The 24,231-nt window shown below is 40.0% G+C and overlaps 1 protein-coding gene across 1 annotated transcript in view; it reads right to left on the bottom strand.

Annotated features, from left to right (window-relative positions):
- Positions 1-24,231, bottom strand: part of LOC149261196 (uncharacterized) — a 49,268-nt gene that overhangs the window by 15,489 nt on the left and 9,548 nt on the right. Inside the window, exon 3 of the mRNA XM_089368083.1 lies at positions 23,935-24,104. Coding sequence (XP_089224209.1) covers positions 23,935-24,104 — 170 coding nt within the window. The remainder of the gene's footprint in view (positions 1-23,934; positions 24,105-24,231) is intronic.

Below are 24,231 nucleotides of genomic sequence, written 5' to 3'. Positions count from 1 at the left end.
AAATAGACAATTGCTTAAGAGATAGACAATATCAATGTTCAAACAATTAGATACAATTCTTTATGTACAATTAGCAAATCTTCAAGATCTTAATCAAATGGAAAATAATATGCCAATTAGATACACAAGAAAGAGATTAGATTCCTTATGAACACAATTAGATCTGTTATCACAATTATGATTAAATTCGACTAAGTGCATTAAGAGTTGACTTAGATTGTGAATCCACAATAACTATTTAACTCAACAATATCAATGATGAGCAATGTTTCCACTTACTGATAACCAATGATAGCAATGAGAAATAAGAGCATTTATCCACAACGTTACATAGAGCAATTAGCCAGCCTTATCAAACACTTATCAATCCACCTAGAGCACTTGTGCAAAATAGAAATATGCTAATGCAAGAATGCAAACTGGATACCAATGATGCAAGAGATGCAAGAATGCAATGAATATCTAAATGGGGCAGCGAAGAAGCCAATGATTGCAACAGTAAGAAAATCACCCAATTCCACTAGAAAATGATTATCCAAGATCCACAAGATGATTATCCAAGATCCACATCTGATTATGCCAATATATGCAAGCCTAAACAATGCCAATGATAGAATATGCTTGTAAGTTGATTATTAGGCTAAGATTATGTGATTTTTTCACTGCCATAGGTTAAATTATATGGCTGTAACAAACTTATCAGATCTGGAAAATCAACCCACAGTCCACCAAAATTTCACTTATGTGCATCCAATTAACTTTAGATTGATTTTCAAAGCATCACGTGAATTATTAGTGAATTTAGGGTTGATTTTAGATGCACCTAAGAGTATAAAAATGCTTCAGAAATTAAAATGAGAACAGTAATAGAAATGAAGGTTTAAAGGGAAAGCCAAGAGGCCTAGTGGTCTTCTAGTCAATCAGAGCAACTTCCAATGAACTTGACTACTTGCAACCACCTAGTTAGCTCTAAAATCGCTGCAAAACCAAATGTTAGAGATGAAATATTAAATCAATGATTGAAAATGGCCAAACTAGGGCTATAAAACTAGGCTACGGCTAGGAAACCCCAACACTAGGGCTAGAAAGGGCAAATGAAAGGCTAGAAAGACCAAACAAGGGCTGTATAGGGGTAGAGAAGGCCCAAGATGGCCACGACCAAGGAGGATGAGCCTTCTAGGGTTGACGTCAAGCCTCAAAACGCTGACGTTGGGCAAGAGAATGCCCTAAAAGGGCCAACGACTAAGGGATAGGCCCTTTTAGGGCTACGACTAGGGGTTCATGGGGGGCCGAGGGCCAAAGGAGGTTCACCAAGCCCACAACAAAGGGAAAAAGTCAAGTTCGAGGCCCCGAAAGGCCTACTGCTAGGGTAAGGAAGGGGGCCAAGGGCCTTAAGAGGCCACGACAAGCCCTAAAAGGGTTGCGACCAAGACAAGGAGGGGGGTCGAGGGCCCTAGGAGCCCCTAGGCCTGACAGCTAGGGAAAAGGAGGGAGGATGGCTAGGCCTTAGGGCCTAAATTTTTTTCCAAATGCCTGTAATTGCCTAAAATGCCAAAAATCATTGCCAAAGTGCTGGACAACTTCCCTTCTTCAACTAAACATTGAGTTGCTTGAAGTTGGGGAGGCAAGATCATAGCCTCAGGGGCCTAGATAAGCCTTCCTTGCTTGGATGAATAGCCCAAAAAAATTGCTGCTTCAAAACTTTGAGCTGTCACCTGCAAACTGAATAAAAAAATTCCAAACCCCAAATATATATACAAAATATAAAAACCCCAAATACACAAGTGTTGCAAAAATAAAAGGGTTAGAAAAATAATTTACAAATATTTACAATATTTACAAAAGAAATATACAACCTCTCATTAGCAAACAAATTCTTTTTAGCCCAAAAAAAACCAATAATAATTTTGAGATTTTTTTTTGAATAAACAATGGATGAAAAGTTTCGAATGATTAGATTGGCCAAAGCTTTCTGTAAAGTTAATTACCACAACGAAATCTCAGAGCCCAAACATAATCAACTCTTCCCTACAGTCTGTAAACTTGGAGCCTGCTACCACTCAAACTAAAAGGGGTCCTAGGAGGGGATCCTATATAGCAACTACTAGGTCAAGGGGCAACAATGGAGTGATAGACCACTATCACCTCAACTAAGGCTCCTTGCCCTTTACGAACTTTCACTGATGGGAGGAGACACGGTAGAAGAGGAATCACAATGATGAATAGATCAATGATTGGATAAGAAGTGTTTCTTAAGTTTTATTCACAAGAGAGACTCAATTAAATAACTCGCTTGAGAAGCAATGTGATGGGCTCTCTAGGAAGGGCTAAGAGGACACTTGAGCCTAGGTTTAGAGGATATGCCTTTACAAGGGGCTTCATAGACTTAAGGATCCTTATGGAGAAATGGATTCTATGTAATCCTTGTGGAATTTGAGTTATAAAGTTGTGGGGCCACAAAGAACCCAAGCGGGCCCAAACTAGGTCAAGGGTATGGAGTTGATTGACCAAAGAGGGGCTTGACCTAATTAGGAAAGAGAATAGGATCAAAGGAAAAATTTCCTTGAAATTTGAACACAATGATCCAAATGAGTACACCAACCCAAATCAGTCTAGGGAGAGAAATGATCCTCAAGCTAGGGCTTGCGATATCTCGAAATTCCACTGTCACACTGTTCTCAAATTTGGAGGACCCCTCGAGAAGACGCTAGCGCAGTTGTGGACTAATTTTCAAGGTGTTTGGATGGCTACAAAAGATTTCGGTTGATGCCCTAGGTGAGCCTCTAGGGTTAGGCCTAGAATTTGGAAAAGTGAAGAGAAGAGAGGTAAATTTGACCACCAAAAGGATACAACGATCAATGCCTTATTGCTTGGGCTTAATGGAGTCAAGATACACTTAGATCGAGATTTTTCATGAGCTAAGGAGCCCTAATTAATCTTTGCTAGCCTCTCCATGTGCAACAACTAGGTTAATAGGGATTCATACTTCAAATTTGCCAAAGAGATGAAGTTTCGAGGTCTTTCAGCGTAAGAGGTGCCTCTAGGAAAATTCACACAATCACTCAATGAGAAATACATGCATTAAATCACTTATTCAAGGTCCCAGAAGTATTTTGCATTGCATTAACAAGAATAATGATAACAATATACATGCATTTGACAAGTAAGATAACAAGAATAGCGTAAAAAAATTGACTTACATGAGAGAGAAAGTATATCCATTCATTCACTTTTGCATTTGAAAGAAGCTCCAAAGACAATAGCGAAAATCCAAACATCATAATGCATTAAGAAACTCCAAAAGGTTTATCCTAGCAAAAAGTGCGAAAATCTCTCAAGAGATACCAATCCAATCCAAGTGATGATGAGAGGTTAGAATGAGTCTTTTTCATATTTATACAACTCTAAAGGGGATTCAATTTGCCTCATTGGCTTACTTTAGCCCCAAATAATAAAATAATACATAATAATGACATGACTTGGTGCAAGCCCACCAAGATAGCTCAATAATACAAAGAATATCCTCTCAAGGGGGAAAAATAATGAATATGATGAGTCGATGGGCCATTGAGGGGGCCTAATGGAATCCAAATATGCCAAGTTGAGTGAAAAGGCTCCAAACATAGTGGACAAGGGGTTGGCCCCTTGTTTTTCAATCAAGTCACATGTGGTTCTCCCAAGTGGGTGTGGGGGTACAATGACATCCTCATGGGTATCCAAGTGGATTGATAATGTCTGTAAACGATTTGTAAGGGCTAGGATGATGACATAAGCCCTCCCTTTTGTTGAGAAATCAATGCTAGTAGTAATTAGGGTTTGATTCCTTTTTGATAATTACTTGTGAATTATGTTGGCTTCTTTTACTTCTTTATTATATTATGTTTCATCAAGCAATTACCAATATACGTGTATATGAAGATAAAAAAACTAGAGACACAAGATGTAGCCGGACAATGAGGGCAAAAACCCCTATAAGGGGAAAACCCGTTCAAAATTTTTCCTTTAGTAGATTCAAATACAAGATGAGATAGTCCAAGACTCTTTTGACTTAGACACAGACTTCCCTCAATCACCAAGTCAACCCTTCCTTCTTCTTCAAGTAATGTTCTTCCAGTAGCAACTTCGACGTAGAACTTTGACCCGGCGGCAACATAATTTATGCCTCCCCCAGAAGCATAACTTTGACCCAATTAACAGAATTTCGATCTGTAGTAGAATTCAAAATTTCGGCCCCAACAATAGCCTAGTAAATTTGCATGTGTGAGAGAAAGATGGCCCAAAAATTTGACTTTGTCTTGTCCTTCAATCTTCTTCCTTCTCTATCAAAAGCATGAAGTTAGCCATATCAAAATTATGTCAATACTGTAATGGAAGCATTAGACTTTGGAAATTCTAAACCTAGTTAGGTTCATGAGATATATCATTTTATATGCTAGACATCAACTTCTTGCTATTGGAAAATCCATAGAGATGGCAGTTAAACGATTTTCCTTATTATGACATTATCTTGTGATGTTTACGTTCTTATTATTATTAGATCTTTCAATTTGTCTTTTCTTATCATCAAGACTAATGCCAAACAACAAATAGAAGAGGACACAAGATGTAGGCACAATGCCAGGGCAAAACCCCACTCTTTGGGGAAAACCCGGTCAAAATTCTTTGTTCATTAGATTGAAAATGAGATGACCATGACCCTTACAAACTAGACCAGACTCCCTCCATCAAGTCATCCTTCATCTTTGTCAGTAATGAGTCCTTTTCATTAAGAGGGTACCAAATTCTTGTGGCAGCATTGAAGTCTTATCACTGTCATAGCATCAAGACCTTAATTCACTGAGATTTCATCACTGTAAATATATTGAGGTTTTCACCATTGTTGTGAACCCTGATTACTGTATTAGCATAGAAACAAACTGCGTTGAGACCTTCATTGTTGCAACACCGAGCCCTCAACACTGTGTTATACCGAGAGAAAAATAATATCGAACCAATGTTACTACTGTGCAATTCGCATCTCCAATCAGAAGCTAATTGTAATTGCACTGAAGTCTGAGATTATCTGAACTTATCTTCTGTAAAAGCACCGAAACATATTACTCTAAAATCCACACTTCTCTCTGAGATTCACGAGTTGATACCGAGAGAAAAATAATATGGAACCAATGTTACTACTGTGCAATTCGCATCTCCAATCAGAAGCTAATTGTAATTGCACCGAAGTCTGAGATTATCTGAACTTATCTTCTGTAAAAGCACCGAAACATATTACTCTAAAATCCACACTTCTCTCTGAGATTCACGAGTTGATTTTTGTCCTGAGATCACTGAACTTTTCTAACATTCCCTCTTAACTAGGGAGGTATTCATATTTACATATAATCAAAGAGGTACATGGAAGATCTCAATTCACGTCATCTATCAAGAAGTTTAGGCACCGCAATGCCATGGACTAGATTCCTGACTAGGGAAATCTATCCATTGGTCTCTCAACAATTTAGGCACCGCAATGCCACATACTAGATTCTTGAGCAAGGAAATATATCCATTGTTCTCTCAACAATTAAGGTACCGCAATGCCATTGACTAGATTCCTGACCAGGGAAATCTATCCACGTGGGACTAAGATGGACTAAAGCTTTCAGCCTGTCTAGGTACCATCAGGTTTACTAGCTAACCATCAACCCAAGAATCGAGGTGCGTGCCAGAGCTCAATGACCAACGCCACCTTTCCAACTTCAGGACCTAGACATCAACATAAAGTGTCGGCCAGATCACAAAGCATCATCACCCCTTGATCCAACAGATCAAGGATAACAAATCTCTCCCGATCAAACTGATCGGTAACTAGCATGCTATCAAAACCTTCGAGAGATTTACCTGTACAAACACAACCCTAATCCATATTATACTTTCACATGTACATAATCAAATACAAACCTCTGGGGTCTTCCCAAACAACTTGATGTTGCTTCTCAACTTTTCATAGTAGGACTATCCACTGAATCTTTGACAGAAGATTCCTCAATTATACACTTCCTACTTCATATGTAGCAACGTATTCTTCAATCAGATCCTGCTTTCGTTCTTTCAACAATACCTCAAAATGTATTCTCCAAATTCCTTCTCCTACTCATGGCCTTCACTAAAACATACGCTGTTAGCCCTAGGCTAGTGCATGAAGCATGAAGCAGAGAATCATATTTGTTACTCCCTCTTAATCAGAGAGGATCTAATCATTCCTATACAAGGAATATTCTCAACCATCCTCTTATCGTAGGTAGATTCCTTCCATTCAAGCTCCCTCTTAACCTAGGGGGATTTCGTCCGGACTCCCTCTTAACTTAGGGAGTTCTACTTTTTCTTTACGACATTGGAGAATATTTCATGGCTTCCATCCTTCTTATCAGAGTCATTCATATATCATGCTTATCACATTAATGTAAATTACGATCATCTTCACCAACTTGAAGATGATGTACCTGCACAACTTAGATAGCAAGTACAACCAAAATTATAGAAGCATGAAGTTAGCCATATCAAAAACTTATAACAATGGAAGCATTTAGACTTTATATATATCAGATACCGAAACTTAATTATAACTAAGAGACACATACTCTTCAACATCTTGCTAGGGACTTTGTCATAAACCCTAGACTACATCATAACAACTTTCATTACATCTAAGGTTTCAATGTTTCTTCCAAAGGTATGACATACCTTACTACAACATATATCAAACCCTAGAAACCATTCAAACTAATATAGATCTACAAAGCATCTAACAACTTAATTCATATGTTAGACTTCTCACTAGGGTTTCATACAAAAGAATCAATCAAAACCAATCACAACGTAGTCATTAACACGACTAGCTTCCACTAGGGTTAGATACAAACCTTAGATTTTCAATCAACCAAAACTCAGATACAAATCTCAAATTATCACATTGTGATCATACATTAGAGATTTTTACTTCTACTAAGGTTTAAATCCAAAACCCTGAATACTATCATCCTAGAAAGACAAAACTTTGACTAGGGCTTCATGACCACCGACATATATGTCAACTCATACATCTAGGATTTCATCATATGTCAGACACCATTAATATATTAGACATATCCCGTCCTAGAACAGTCTAGGGTTTTAACAAAATGGACACATACCTAGGGTTTTATTCCTAGGACTTTATAACAAGGGTTTTGTTTATAGACCCAGCCAAACCCTAAGAATCTAGGGTTTCATAACATTGCAAAGCAAACCCTACAATACCAAAACTTCAAAGGTTGAATATCTTAGACAAACACCATTCAACCCTAGCAAGTTAAGAATCAAGATTTCATGATCATACCGAAATCCCAAACATGACATCATCAATAAGAACTTCAAATAGCATTTCACAATAACCCTATGTAGGCTAGGGTTTCACACATTGTCAACATACCCTTAGGTTAGGGTTTTCCAGAGAAATTGTCTAGGGTTCTATAAAATCAATTAAAAATGTAGAGGGGTAGATTTATCGAGAGATGAAGCTCCCTAAACAAGAATCTTTATGATTCAAGATATATAGACATAATATGTTAGTAATGTAATGAAAACTTCAAAAATAAGATAAAGAGAATTTTATAAGATATATAGACATACCTTAGACATAATATGTTAGTAATGTAATGAAAACTTCAAAAATAAGATAGAGAATTTTATAAGATATATAGACATACTTGGAGATGTTTCTTGACAAACCTTGTAGGTATTTCTTGAAGTGTAAGCCATGATCCTCTATACCTGTAATGCATGCTTTCAAGCAAAACATGTGATGCCAAGAACATGACTTCATTTCTCAAGTTAGATCTCTTACGTAACCATGGAGGACAAAATCCTTGTGTTTACATACCTCTTACTTGAATTTCTTGAGTTGGTACCTCGATTAAATCTTCAGATTCCTTTCATAGTCTCCAAATGAATGTTTTAGTGCCCAAAATGTTCAGACTAGACTTGGATTAGCTTGGCAATTTGGACTTCAATCTGTTCTTTGTAGTATGTCAGCCTTTTTCATACTTCGATTCTGAGATCCCAATGATACACTGAGGCAACTTCCTCACACCAGTTATACTTTAGTTGGACTAGGTGCTTTATTTCTGTGGTGGCAGTGTAGGCATGATTGGGTCCTTTATTATTGTGATGGCAATATAGAAAAGGTTTCTTGAATATCTCGGTTTGAGTTATATATATCCTTTTTTGAACTTATATCATCGAAATTGCACTGAAATGATGTCACCTAGAATTTAACATAGAGACCTCATCACTGTTGTTGCATTGTGATCTTCTCCTTGTGATAGCGTTGAGACTTTCTCACCGTCGTAACAACAAATTGAAGTAGTACTCAGCTGTGGGAGCCTAATACCAAATTGTGGAAGCACAATAGCAAACTGCGGGAGCATCACAACGAATTATGGGAGCATTACACAGTGCCAAGACAGTGCCTTCACCAAAATGATAAGACTGTATTTTCTCCGAAATACTTAGAACCCAATCTCAGGAAGGATCCGAACTGACTCACTGTGTAGGTATCGAAACTTCTTCTTTGCAGAGAGCTTCAAAATTCTAAATCTGCGTTTGACCTTGACCATAGCTCTAATACCATGTTGGAAAATCCATAGAGATGGCAGTTAAACAATTTTCCCTATTATGACATTATCTTGTGATGTTTATGTTATTATTATTATATCTTTCAATTTGTCTTTTCTTATCATTAAGACTAATGCCAAACAACAAATAGAAGAGGACACAAGATGTATGCAAAATGCTAGGGCAAAACCCTACTCTTTAGGGAAAACTCGTCAAAATTCCTCGTTCAATAGATCCAAAATGAAACGACCATGACCCTTACAAACTAGACTAGACTCCCTCCATCAAGTCATCCTTCATCTCTGTCAACAACGAGTCCTTTTCATTAAGCAAGTACCAAATTCTTATGGCAGCACTGAAGTCTTATCACTGTCATAGCATCAAGACCTTAATTCACTGAGATTTCATCAGTGTAAATATACTGAGGTTTTCACCACTACAAATGTACCGAGGTTTTCACCACTATTGTGAACCCTGATTATTGTGTTAGCATAGAGACAAACTGTGTTGAGACCTTCACTGTTGCAACACCGAGCTCTCAACGTTGTGTTATACACAGACAAAAATAATATTGAACCAATGCTACTATAGTGCAATTCACATCTCCAATCTGAGGCTAACTGTAATTGCACCGAAGTCTGAGTTTATCCGAACTTATCTTCTGTAAAAGCACGGAAACATATTACTCTGAAATCCACACTTCTCTCTGAGATTCATGGGTTGATTTTTGCCCTGAGATCACCGAACTATTCCACAAAGATCACCGAAACTATTTCTGAAATGCAAGCTCCACAGATGATAAATGCGACAAGCTCAATTGGGTATATATAGTGGTTCGTGCATCATTAATGGGCTGACATGACCATGTGAACAAGTGTGACATTGTAGAAGGCCGACATGAAGATAATTTATATGAAGCCGACTTGATTACTGTGTTAGCATAGAGACAAACTGTGTTGAGACCTTCACTGTTGCAACACTGAGCTCTCAACACTATGTTATACCGAGACAAAAATGATATTGAACCAATGCTACTATGGTGCAATTCACATCTCCAATCTGAGGCTAATAGTAATTGCACCGAAGTCTGAGATTATCCGAACTTATCTTCTGTAAAAGCATCGAAACATATTACTTTGAAATCCACACTTCTCTCTGAGATTCATGGTTTGATTTCTGTCCTGAGATCACTGAACTATTCCACAAAGATCACCGAAACTATTTATGAAACGCAAGCTCCACATATGATATAAATGCAACAAGCTCAATTGGGTATATATAATAGTTCGTGCATCATTAATGGGCTGACATGACCATGTGAACAAGTGTGACATTGTAGGAGGCCGACATGAAGATAATTTATATGAAGCCGACTTGAAGACTTTGACTTGATGACTTTGCTTGAAGAAGATGACTTGATGGAGGAGCCTTTGACCCAATAATAAATGATTTTGACAATACCCTAAAGCCTACAATGGAGGCTTGACCTATAATTGACCCAAGCATGAAATCCATGCTTTAATAAGTCAATTCAATTTAATAATAAATTTCTTTTCATTACATTTTGACTTCAAGTACAATTCTGAAGACCGAACCTAGTTACATTTTCCAACACTTGCTAGGGTTTTGTCATAAACCCTAGACTTTATCATTAAGATATTAATCTCATTATATCTAGGGCCTTGATATTATGACAAATTCTACTATGATCCATTACAAACCCTAGATTCCATCTTAGAGACACAAAGCCTTAGATGTCAGTGATCCAATAACAATCCAATCATAGTACTATCTAAGGTTTTAACAATATGTTTTTACATGACAGACTTTTACAAGGGTTTGTTGCAAACCCTAGGCTAAATCATTTTGAAAACAATATCATATCCTAAAATATCAATCTCTACTAGGGCTTTGTTATAAACCCTAGAATTTACATGAGCAACAACAATTAGGTTAGCATTCTCAAATATACATATCTAGGATGCATTTCTCATTAATATTTACTAGGTAAAACTAGGATACAAATGTCAATACATCAAAGTTAGATAGTTAACAATTTATTTAGACTAGGGTTTTTGGTCATACAAACAAATATACTCCGTGGGTTTTATCCGTACAATCTTACTATAGACATGACCAATATTTTAGTCATAAACCCTAATTTACCAAAACCTAAAGGTCTAGGGCTTCATTTTAAACATTAACAACAAACCCTAAAGGACTAAGGTTTTTATTATAACAATACCAAGACTCTAAACAAGAGAATAAGATTTCTAGACTTCATCATTAACCCTAAGTAGACTAGGGTTTCATAAGTATAGACATTCCCTTATGTTAGGGTTTATAGAGAACCTTTTAGGGTTCCATACAAATGATCAAAATATAATGAGGGTAGATTCCATCAAACAAGAATCTCTTACGATTCAAAACCCTAGACATAACGATGTTAATAATGTAGAGCAAAATTTAAAAGAAGAATTGTTGAAATTTGGTATCGGAGGACAGGTGGTTCCCTTAGGCTTTGATCTTTGGCCTAGGGAAAAGTGTCCAAAAGAATTTAATTTTTCTCCTAAAGTGACTTTATAATTTTATAAAGTTAAATCTAATTTAAAGGTGACTTTAAGTGATAAAGTTACTAAGTCTAATTTTAAAGTGACTTTTATAAAGTCAATGAAAAATTAGAAAGGAAAAGTGACTTTGGAAATAAATGACTAAGTGGGTCTTTATTAAAGTGGGGTGAATTAAAAAATAGAAAGTGAGATTTAAATGAGCATTTAATCTCAACCATTGATCTAAATCTATTTCAGCCATTGGATTTAGAGATCACCCAAAAGTCACTTGGATCACCCAAAAGTCACTTGGAGTTATATTAAAGGAGGAAAATGTCATTCATTCTTTCATGAGCAGATTGGGAGAAGGAGAGCAAGAGAGCAAGAGAGATTTCTGAGCAGGGAGGAGAAGGAGACAGCAGCTTGGCACACATTCCAAGGCAGCAGTTGAGCAGATTTGTACAGCTGATTCAGCACATAGTGAAAGACAGTTTTTTTTTGCACAAAAATCGAGGAGCAGTTTGCTGATTTTTCTGCACACAAAACGGAGGCCGTACAACATTTATTGCTGTCCTGTTTGCTGTAATTTCCAGATTGCTGTGAGGCACGGGAAATGAGATAAGTTGTAAATTTGCTTGCTGATTTTTGCTGAATAATTCTCACTGTAAAAAGACAATTTTCAGAAATAAAGAAGAGCTCTCAAACTGGTTTGACCCAAGAGTTGTAGGGGGTTTTTCCAGAGTCAAGTTGACCAAAAATATCAGTGTTTTAATGGCTGTTTTTGATTGCTGATTTTTAATTCTGCAATTTCCAGCATTCTGAAAAATTTCCAGAATTTGTGTTTTCAGCGATATTTATTTTTTTCAGTCTTTTAAATGTATGGTTATGGGAATGGGCATTTAACTACATGGGAGAAATAAGGAGAAACTGAAAACCGAGGTGGGAAAACAGAAATTTCTACATGGTATCAGAGCTTGAGTGCTGAAGGGTAGTTTGGGACAACAAAAGGAAAAATTACAGTTGCTGATTTTTCACTCGGAAAATTCCAGCAAGCTGATTTTTTCATAAACAACAGTTTTATCTTTAGTACAGCAGTGCTATTTTTCAGTTTTAGGACAACAGGATGTCATTGGGATTGAGGGTGGAGGATAGGTTGGATGGGCATATAAATTACAGCGTTTGGAAGGAGAGAATGCAGAGTATCTTTGAGGAGGCAGAAGTCTGGGATATCATGGTGCATACCGCACAGAACCCTGTTGTTGTGCCCACTGATGTTACTCAGTTGGCTGAGTATAAAAAGAAGAACAATAAGGGTAAGAGGCTGATTCTAGACAGAATCAAAGACCATTGCATTCCTCATGTGAGAGGAAAAAGCAATGCCCATGAGATGTGGACAACATTGTCCAATCTCTACCAGAGTACCAATGAGAACTGGAAGATGGTCCTGAAGGAGAAGTTGAAGAACATTAAGATGGGTAATGATAGTGCAGCTGGATATCTCACAAAGATTACTAATGTGAGAGATGAGTTGGCAGCGATTGGAGAGGCCATTCCATCCACTGAGTTGGTGCGTATTGCAGTGAATGGCCTTCCCCGTTCATGGTTGAACTTTGCTGATGGGGTTTGTGCACGTGAGACCCTTCCCACATGTGAGAGGTTTTGGGATGATTGCATTCAGACAGAGATCAGGAAAGGACAGCTTGGGGCAGCCAAGCCAGTTGAGCAGGATGAGGACGTAGCACTGGTGGCAGGAGGCAAGAAAGGCAAAGGGAAGAAGTAGGCTTCCACAAGCGGTGGTGGAGGCAAAGACAAAGGTAAAGGTAAACAGGGGAACACACAGAAGGACTATTCCAAGGTGAAGTGTTGGAATTGTCAAAAGATGGGACACTATGCAGTTGTGTGTCCGGAGAAGAAGAAGAAGAAGGGGAAGAACGAGGATGTGGCAGCTTCAGCAAAGATTGAGGACTTTGTAAGTCGGTTTGACCGGGAGTTTGCGTTCACTACGTGTGAGTCCTCTAGTGCAGGATCCCCTGCCACACAGGTTCAGAGGGAGCATGCTTTTCCCTCGATTAGCGGAGCATCTACAGGTATCTGGTATGTGGATAGTGGGGCTTCACGTCATATGAGAGGAGTCCGTGAGTACTTCTCAGAGCTTTCAGAGAGTGGCACTGATATTGAGGTAGTACTCAGTGATGACAGAGTTGTTAGAGCAGTCGGGGTGGGGACAGTGACATTTCAGAGGGAGTCCAAACCTCCCTTGAAAGTGTCAGATGTTCTTTATGTGCCAGGGTTGAGGAAGAACCTCATATCCGTCTCAGCTTTGGAGGACAGAGGATATGAGGTACTGTTAAGGGGAGGACAGGTGTTGATGTATCCCAGGGGCGCTCCAGCTGATTCGGCTAGAGTGATAGGTGTATGCCATGCAAAGGTGTACAAGTTTGCATTTCAGCCCCTTTTGGCATTGAGCAGTAGTACCGACAACAGAGCTAGCAGTTCTGAGCTGTGTGAGATTTGGCACCGCAAGATGGGACATATGTATCATGGAGCCTTGAGGACATTGCGGGAGATCACTACAGGTGTGCCAGATTTCAGTACTGATCACTTTGATACTTGCAGAGGTTGTGCGATGGGCAAGTTTGCCAAATCCCCTTTTCCCAGCAGTGACAGCAGAGCGACGGGGATACTTGATTTGATTCATTCCGATGTGAGCGGTCGGATGTCTCATGTTTCCTTGAGTGGATATGAGTACTATGTGTTATTCATTGATGATCACTCCATGAGGACCTGAATTTATTTTCTGAAGACCAAGAGTGAGGTCTTCAAGCGGTTTCAGGAGTTCAGAGCTCTTGTGGAGACTCAGACAGGTCGAAAGATCAAGTCCTTGAGGTCGGACAATGGAGGAGAGTACACCCTTGGAGAGTTTGTTGACTATTGTGCGGAGGCAGGCATTAGGAGGGAGTTCACTGTTCCTTACAACCCCCAGCAGAACGGGGTTGCAGAGAGGAAGAACAGATCCATCATAGGGGCTGCCAAAGCCATGTTACATGATCAGGGGTTGCCATTGTTCTTGTGGGCAGAAGCCTGCAACACAGCTGTTTACTTGCAGAACAGGAGTCCGCATCGTGCCTTGGGGCACATGACTCCGGAGGAGGCTTTCTCTGGGAAGAAGCCTAATATTGGTCATCTTCATATCTTTGGATGCATAACATACTCCTATATACCCAAGGAGAAGAGGACCAAACTAGAGCCCACCGCAGAGAAGGGTATCTTTGTGGGCTACAGTGAGACCTCAAAGGCCTTTCGGATTTACATTCCTGCATAGAGGAGAGTTGTTGTCAGACGGGATGTGAAGTTCGAGGAGGACAGGGCCTTTAGGAGGTCACGGGAGTTAGAGTATCTGGATCAGCCAGACCCTCAGCAGCAGTTGAGTCAGTCGCAGGGATCCAGTGGGCAGGGATCAGGAGGATCCGGAGGTACATCTATGAGGATGTCAGGTCCATCAGTGAGCAGTGGCTCATCGAGCCAGAGGGGTGGTGCTCCGGGCAGCATGCAGAGCAATTCACTAGGGAGTCCACTGATGGACAGTTCACACGGTACCTCAGCTTCTACAGGTTCAGGTGCAGGCAGGAGGTCAACAGACAGACAGTCAGGAGTTCAGGCTACTGATGGTGATGAGGAGGAGGAGTTTCATTCTCCTATGGGAGAAGCATGCTCAGGGAAGAGGAAGCCCAAGTGGCTTCAGGACACCTTGAGAGATGCCACATCTGTTGCTGAGCCGAAGAGGCCGGTCAGAGAGAGTAGACCACCTGAGAGGTTTTGTAGTTATATGGCGATGGTTACCAGCATCCTTGACTCTGAGCCTTCTAGCTATGAGGAGGCAGCTAGCCAACAGGTCTGGAGAGAGGCCATGCAGGAGGAGTATTCTTCTATCATGAAGAATGATGTTTGGGAGGTGGTGCCGGGGCCTGAGGGCAAATCCGTGGTTACTTCCAGATGGCTTTACAAGGTAAAGCATGCTGCAGATGGCAGCATTGAGAAATTCAAAGCGAGGTTTGTGGCTAGAGGGTTCTCCCAGGTAGAGGGAGTTGATTATGAGGAGACCTTCGCTCCCGTGGCTCGATATGCTTCGATCCGCTCCATTATATTGATAACAGCAGAGATGGGTTGGAAGATCCACCAGATGGATGTGAAGACCACATTTCTCAATGGCTTCATACAGGAGGAGGTGTACATTGAGCAGCCACAGGGCTTTGAGGTGCATGGGAAGGAGTCCCATGTGTGCAGATTGAAGAAGGCCCTTTATGGCCTGAAGCAAGCTCCCAGAGCTTGGTACTCCAGGATAGGATGCATACTTGCAGGGGATGGGTTTCACAAAGAGTGAGGCAGATCTGAACCTTTACTTTATTGTGATTGGTGAGGAGCCTCTCATTCTGGTGTTGTATGTGGATGACTTGATCATTACAGGTGTAGAGAGACTCATAGAGCACTGCAAGAGAGATCTTGCGGCGGAGTTTGAGATGAAGGACATCGGCTTGATGCATTACTTTTTGGGTTTGGAGGTGTGGCAGGAGGAGGGGCATTTCTTCCTGGGGCAGGGGAAGTATATTGTGGACATTCTTAGCAGATTCCACATGGAGGATTGTAGACCCATGTCGACACAGATGATCACCAACTGGAAGAAGCTTCATGCTTCGGATTCCGAGTTGGTGGATCCCACATTGTACAGGCAGCTGATTGGTTCCTTGATGTATTTGGTCAACACTAGACCAAATATCTGTTTTGCAGTCAACACGATGAGTCAGTTTATGTGTGAGCCTAGGAAGGTTCACTGGGTGGCTGCAAAACACATTTTGCGGTACTTGCAGGCGACAATGGATTATGGTCTAGACTACAGGCAGGGAGATGGAGTGAGGTTGGCAGGATACACTGATTCTGATTGGGCAGGTTGTGCTTCTGATAGGAAGAGCACTTCAGGGTGTTGTTTTGGGTTGGGTTCAGCAGTAGTGTCATGGTTCAGCCGGAAGCAGCAGTCAGTAGCACTGAGTTCAGCGGAAGCAGATTATATGGCAGCCAGTCTAGCTAGTTGTGAGGCTATCTGGCTTCGCAAGATGTTGTTTGGCTTATTTGGTCAGCCGTTGAGACCTTCGGTGATTTACTGTGATAATCAGAGTTGCATTAAACTCACGGAGAATCCAGTATTTCATGACAGGTCAAAGCATATCGGGATCATATATCATTTCATCAGAGACTATGTTCAGAAGGGAGTTGTGAAGCTTGAGTATATTTCCACTGATGAGCAGGTTGCAGATATCCTTACCAAAGCCTTACCACGGGGCAAGCATGTCTACTTCAGGGACAAGATGAGTGTGGTGAGGAACACCTTCCTCGGTAAGAGGGAGTGTTGAAATTTGGTACCGGAGGACAGGTGGTTCCCTTAGGCTTTGATCTTTGGCCTAGGGAAAAGTGTCCAAAAGAATTTAATTTTTCTCCTAAAGTGACTTTATAATTTTATAAAGTTAAATCTAATTTAAAAGTGACTTTAAGTGATAAAGTTACTAAGTCTAATTTTAAAGTGACTTTTATAAAGTCAATGAAAAATTAGAAAGGAAAAGTGATTTTGGAAATAAATGACTAAGTGGGTCTTTATTAAAGTGGGGTGAATTAAAAAATAGAAAGTGAGATTTAAATGAGCATTTAATCTCAGCAATTCATCTAAATCTATTTCAGCCGTTGGATTTAGAGATCACCCAAAAGTCACTGGGATCACCCAAAAGTCACTTGGAGTTATATTAAAGGAGGAAAAGGAGGAAAAGGTCATTCATTCTTTCATGGGCAGATTTGGAGAAGGAGAGCAAGAGAGCAAGAGAGATTTCTGAGCAGGGAGGAGAAGGAGACAGCAGCTTGGCACACATTCCAAGGCAGCAATTGAGCATATTTGTACAGCTGATTCAGCACATAGTGAAAGGTAGATTTTTTTGCACAAAAATCGAGGAGCAGTTTGCTGATTTTTCTGCACACAAAACGGAGGCCGTACAACATTTATTGCTGTCCTGTTTGCTGTAATTTCCAGATTGCTGTGAGGCACGGGAAATGAGATAAGTTGTAAATTTGCTTGCTGATTTTTGCTGAATAATTCTCACTGTAAAAAGGCAATTTTCAGAAATAAAGAAGAGCTCTCAAACTGGTTTTCCCCAAGAGTTGTAGGGGATTTTTCCAGGGTCAAGTTGACAAAAAAATCAGTGTTTTAATGTGTTTTAATGGCTGTTTTTGATTGCTGATTTTTAATTCTGCAATTTTCAGCGTTCTGAAAAATTTCCAGAATTTGTGTTTTCATCAATATATATATATATATTTTTCAGTCTGTTAAATGTATGGTTATGGGAATGGGTATTTAACTACATGGGAGAAATAAGGAGAAACTTAAAACCGGGCTGGGAAAACAGAAATTTCTACAAGAATGACCATATTTTTATATAAAGAGATCTTTGTAGCAAAGCTTATAGGTTAAGACATACCTTGGGTTGTTTCTTAACAAACCTTGCAAGACATTAATGCTTGAAGGGTTTCAATAGAACTTCTTTCATACTTCAATTCTATCCTTTGAAGTCTTCTCCACGACCCTTGAGTATTCAGCAAACTTTCTTAACACGGGAAATGTAAAAGGTTATTAGTATATAATTCTAGCAAGTCTTGATATAAGAGGGAAACCGAACATAACATAGAAAACAAGGATCAAGATACTTATCTTTTGATAAAATGGCCGAGGTCCCCTCCTTATGCGTTCTTCAATTGTTCTATTCTTCCTTTTTGCAACTCCATTCTGCTCGGGGTTGTAGGGAACAATGAGCTCCCTCTTACTACTTGCTTCTTTACAATATGCAATCAATTCTTTTGAAGTGTATTCTCTTCCATTGTCGGATCCCAAAGTTTCTATCTTTCTTTCAGTTAAGGTCTCCACTTCAGATCTAAATTCCTTGAACGTTTTAAATACTTCATCCTTTGTCTTGAGAAGATAGAGCCATGTTTTTCTAGAGTGATCATCAATGAAAGTCACATAAAGATGGCCTTCAAGAGATTTGATAGACATTGACGCACACATTGGAATGAATGAGGTCTAATATTTCGTTAGACCTTGTGTCACTGCTTGTAAAAGGTTTCTTTGTATTCTTTCCCAAAGCACATCCCTTACATATTCCTTTAGGATCTTCTTTGATATTTACCATTTGACTAAGTGAGGGAATTATTTTGTAGTGTATATGCCCATAACTTCTATTCCATAATTCAATAGGATTGATCTCCCTGTCAACTAGGGCTTGAGGAGATGGTGTTATAACTGTATATAGTCTTCCTTCATGAACTCCAATAACTTTTGCCTTATTAATGCTTGAATCTTTTCCCCAAACCAAAACTTTACCTTCTACAAAGGCAACCATATCTCCTTTATATTTTAAACAAGAAATTGAAAGTAAATCCTTTTGCAAACCTGGAACATAGAGTATATTGTTGAGGTGTAGCTTTGCTCCATTTTCCAGCTTTGATGATGTAGATACAAGGCCCTTGATTGCTTAACTATTGTTGTCTACTAGCTCCACTGCATGAGATGATTTGTTCCTTTGATAAAGTATGAAGTTGTCCACTTTCTCCTGTCATATGTCTTGATGCTCCATTATCAATGATCCATGCATTGTCATCATCAAGAGTACCTGTAAGTACAACCAATAATTCTTTGGTTTTGATTTTCTTAGATAAGTTGTAGATGATCCTTCCAATCCAGCTTCTTGCAATTCTTATGATATTGAATCCCATCTTTAAGTACCTTGTCATAGAGGGAGTAATCATTTCTTCCAAGCCAACAAAGTGATCTCCAACCTTCTTCGCCCTTTGCTCTGATACCATGTTGAGAAATCAATGCAAGTAGTAATTAGGGTTTGATTCCTCTTCTTTGATAATTACTTGATTCCTCAATGCTAGTAGTAATTAGGGTTTGATTCCTCTTCTTCCTTCTGTTAAAATTTTGCTCCTTTTTCTACCTCTCTTTCTTGTGTATCGAACTTGTTGAGTGAGTGAGCAAATGGATCAAATTTCTTGTCTATATATAGTCTCTTATGGGGGTCGAATTTCCCTATTGTAGGTCGTCTTCATCATCACAACGCCGACTTGGTGTGGAGGTGTCAAATGACCTATTTGACTAAAAAATATTTTTTTTTACATGATACAAAAGCCCAAGAATGGTTCAATAAAATTCACAATGACTCTATTGACTCAATATAAAACCTAGAAGCCTACAATGGAGCCTTTAAACATGATCACCCAAGCATGAAACCCATCCTTTAATAAGTCATTATAAAATTTCTTTTGACAGATAAATTACATTATACCTTAGTCTCCTACAGTGAAACAAATCCACATCTGAACCCTGGAACATCTTCCAAGTGTGTGGTATATGTGTGGAGCCGGTTGGGCATGGTGATCCAGATGCATCATCCTCATCCAAAAGGTGGAACACGAGCAATCCCTAAATGGTGCTGGGGATCTATGAAGTATTCTCTGCTATGGAGGAGGCCCATGGCTCTTAACGCTCACCTTACAAGTGCCAATGTGGCCCTCCGGAGGGTTTGGACCTCGTATAGGGAGACCAAACCCCAAAATGAAGACCCACCTATAATCCTGCATAAGATCCAATGTTTCCCTTTGCCCTCCAATACAACGAATCATTAGAGTAATCAAATAAAAGAGCTTACAAATCATGGAATTAAGTGGGAAATTCACGGTGGCATGCCCTTCCATAGTGGGATTTGGTATGTGCTAATGTCTCTAAGCTCCAAATGGGGTTAACCAAGTATCCTATTAGGCGGTTTCTACTTTTAAAGGGATTAGTATGTTGAAGGTAGATTCTTCAAAGGGTGGTGGCATGTGATAAAGAGATGAATGCTATAAGGAATGAAAGAGGGAGCTCTGGGCCACATGTTGGGGTACAAGAGTAGCTAATAAAAGGGAAGCCCACACTTGGGTATATAATGTATAGGAGGGAGAAATTGTGGCGCATGAGGTAACACGACCTTGATTTTTCCATGCTTCTTTATATGCCTTTTGGGTTTTATGTTTTTTCTTCAATTAACTGCTCGGGGCTCAAGGGATAAGATATAGCAGTGGATACCCTGTTTAAGGTAGGGCGGTTCATTGCCCACCAAGGGTTGGGACAATGATGGGTTCCTAAATGATAAAAGAGGCTCATCTAGGGCCAATAGGAACTAGGGAGATGGCCATGATGATGGGGTAGAGCTCATGTATTGGCTTTTGCCCACATGCTAAATGTGTTTGTCCCGACCATCTTTTGCATTTTGTGGTACATCTTCCTATTGAATGTAGCCAATTATGTTTTTACTTTTATTTTTAGTTGCATCAATCTCTGGGGCATCATTCTAGCCCCGACCCAAGGTGTGGGCAAAGGGAGGGAGAAGGCTAACCCTATGTGGACCCAGTGGAGGAATGTGGACCTAGGTGGGAGAAATGGTGAATGGGGTTATAATGAGTGGAAGGGAAGTGATATATGCAGATGAGGGAGCGGGACCACACAATCGAAATCAGGGTTTTCCACGTAATACCATTCCTAAAACCCAAAGGTCAGTTAAAGAGATCCCACAGGACTAGGGTCCAAGGTTAACATACAAAAGAGGTCTAGGGGACAGGAGCACAGACCTAGCCCAATCTTTCCGCCAAATCCCCCCATTAATCCATGCCCAAAAGTATCCATGATAAGCAAACTACAATACTCAATTACGAAACGACAAGGCATACCTTTAGGTTCAGGAGGCCCATCTTCAAACATACAATCATGACAAATGGGTGAGGGACCACATGACTGGTTCAGGTGGTGGAGAAATGGCACATCGTGCTAGTTGGTGGCTGCAAGGGGTTGCTGACTACTGGCTGAGGACCATCTTGGAGAAAAAAATTCTCCTAGAGATATCACCCACAAAATGATGGGTAATAGACCCAAACTAGGTCAAGGGTATGGAGTTGATCGACCAAAGAGGGGCTTGAGCTAATCAGGAAAGAAGATAGGATCAAAGGGCTAATTTTCTTTTGAAATTTGAATGCAACAATCCAAATGAAGACACTAGCCCAAATCAACCTAGGGAAAGAAATGATCCTCGAGATAGGGCTTGCTATATCTCAGGATTTCGCCGTTGGACAATGCTCAAATTTGGAGGACCACTTGAGAAGACCCCAATGCAGTTGTGGACCAATTTTCAAGGTGTTTGGATGGCTACAAAAGATTTCGCTTGATGCCCTAGGTGACGCTTTAGGGTTAGGCCTAGAATTTGGAAAAGTGAAGAAAAGAGAGGTAAATTTGACCACCAAAGGGATATGAGGATCAATGAATAATTGCTTGGGTTTAATGGGGTCAAGATACACATAGATCGAGAGTTTTCGTGAGCTAAGGAGCCCTAATTGATCTTTGCTAGCCTCTCCAAGGGCAGCAAGTATGTCAATAGGGATTTATACTTCAAATTTGCCAAAGAGGTGAAGTTTGGAGGTCTTTCAACCTAAGAAGTGCCTCTAGGAACATTCACCCATCCCCTTAAAGAGCAACACATGGATTGAATCATTTATTCATGGTTCCTGAAGAATTTCACATTACATTAACCCATACAAGAATAATGATAACAATATACATGCATTTGAGAAGTAAGATAACAAGAATAATATCAAAAATTCGACATACATGAAAGAGAGAGTATATCCTTTGATCCACTTTTGCATTAGAAAGAAGCTACACAGGTAATAGCAAAAATCTAAACATCATAGTGCATCAAGAAACTCCAAAAAGTTTATCCCAACAAGAAGTGCGAAAATCTCTCAAGATATACCAATCCAATCCAAGTGATGATGAGAGGTTAGAATGAGCTTCTCTCATATTTTTACCACTCTAAAGGGGGATTCGATTGGCCTAATTGGCCTAATTTAGCCCCAAATAATAAAATAATACATAATAATGACATGACTTGGTGAGAAGCCCACCAAGATAGCTCAATAATACAAAGAATAGCCTCTTAAGAGGGAAAAATAATGAATATGATGAGTCGTTGGGCCATTGAGAAGGCCTAATGGAGTCCAAATGTGCCAAGTTGAGTGAAAAGGCTCCAAACATAGTGGACAAGGGGTTAGCCCCTTGTTTTCCAATCAAGTCACATGTGGTGCTCCCAAGCGGGTGTGGGGGCACAATGACATCCTCACGGGTCTCCAAGTGGATCAATAATGCCTGTACACCATCTGTAAGGGCTAGGATGATGACATAAGCCCTCTCTTTGTCTCCTGCATTGAGACACATCCTCATGTGGACCTCGGAACATCTGCCAATAGTGTGGTACATGTGTGGAGCCGTCTGGGCATGGTGATCCAGGTGCATCATCCTGATCCAAAAGGTGGAACACGAGCTATCCATAAATGGTTATGGGGATCCATGAAGTACTCTCTGTTATAGCGGATTCCCATGGCTCTCAACGTGGCCCTCTGGAGGGTTTGGACCCTGTATAGAGGAGAGAAAACCCCAAATTGGAGACCCACCTGCAATTTTGCATAAGATCCAATGCGTCCCCTTGCCCTCCAATACAACAAATCATTAGCGTAATCAAGTAAAAGAGCTTACAAAAGATGGAATCAAGTGGGCAATTCATGGTGGCATACCCTTCCATAGTGGGCTTTGGCATGTACAGGTATCTCTAGCTCAATAAGGGGGTTAACCAAGGACACTATTAGGTGGTTTCAATGGTACACCCTGTTAGCGTTTGGAATTCACCTAGGCTGAGATAGACAAACTCTCAAGGCTACATCAAACCATTTCACCTCGTAGCTAGCCCTACGAGGTATGAGCAGTGTTTTACAAAACGGACTCGGATTCGGACTCGGCCGAGGATCGACTCGGACTCGGACTCGGAAACGGCAATGACTCGGCCGGCTCGATTTCAATGACTCGGTCGTTGTAAAAAATACATTAAATATTTATTTTTTTTATAAAAAAACATAATTTTAAATATTTTAAACATAATTTTAAAGATTTTCATTCAAGTTTCCAAACACACAACATTATAATATACATGGAAGACAACATATGATCAAAGTAGGCTCATGAACCAATCCATTATATCAAAATGGTACGGTGTACCCAATGGCAATAGTAAATACATAGTCAACTGTAGTCTGTCATACATGATCAAAGACTCAAGAGTCAAAACAAAATACAAATAACCAAGGAGGCTAGTAGCTACTGGCTACTGCCAGAGGAGCCAAGATCATCTCGACCAATCTCTGGATCATCATCATCAGAGTCAGACAAGGGGCCCCATGGCTCCTCCTCATCATCATCGTCTCCAACTGCAACTGTAGAAGTGGTGCCAGTACTAGTACCACTAGGCTGTGCAGCAGATGCAAGCTGAGATAGAGTACAAATGCGGCTGCGCTTCTGTCGTGGCTGAGCAGAGGAAGGCGAAGCACCTACAACTGGGGTCCTACTAGCTGGCTGTGAGACTGAGGCTGGTGGATTGGGATCTGCATTCAACTGAACACGCTGCAGTGGATCTCCAACATCAATTTCATCAAGATCCTCATCAGGATCAAACTCTGGTAGACGACTCTCCACTACCCAATCTGATGTTGGATCAATGTCTTCCAACACAATGGGATCTGAATCAGGTCTTTTGTTCAGCAATTGGTTCCGTCTGAGCCGAAGGTTGTATTGGACAAAAACTAGATCATTTAACCGTTTTTGCTCCAAACGGTTTCTCTTCTTTGTGTGAATCCTCTCAAAGACAGACCAATTGCGCTCACACCCAGATGCACTGCAAGTTTGACTCAAAATACGAATTGCAAACCTTTGCAATTCAGGGCACTGGCCACCAAAGGCCTCCCACCATTGTGCTGCAAAAAACATAGGAGTGTAATGAATTATGAGTTAGATGAAGGCTGAAGCTCAACAAAATTACAAATTATATCTAACTTTCAAATTATAAATGATTTAACAAACTTTAATAAAAATAGTAAAACC

Source organism: Pinus tabuliformis, chromosome 6 (genome assembly GCF_031772625.1).
Source record: "Pinus tabuliformis cultivar Carrire ecotype Pingquan chromosome 6, CPIR1, whole genome shotgun sequence".
NCBI lineage: Eukaryota > Viridiplantae > Streptophyta > Pinopsida > Pinales > Pinaceae > Pinus > Pinus tabuliformis.
Note: the sequence above shows the minus strand (reverse complement) of the source record. Positions and strands in the feature narration are given on the sequence as shown.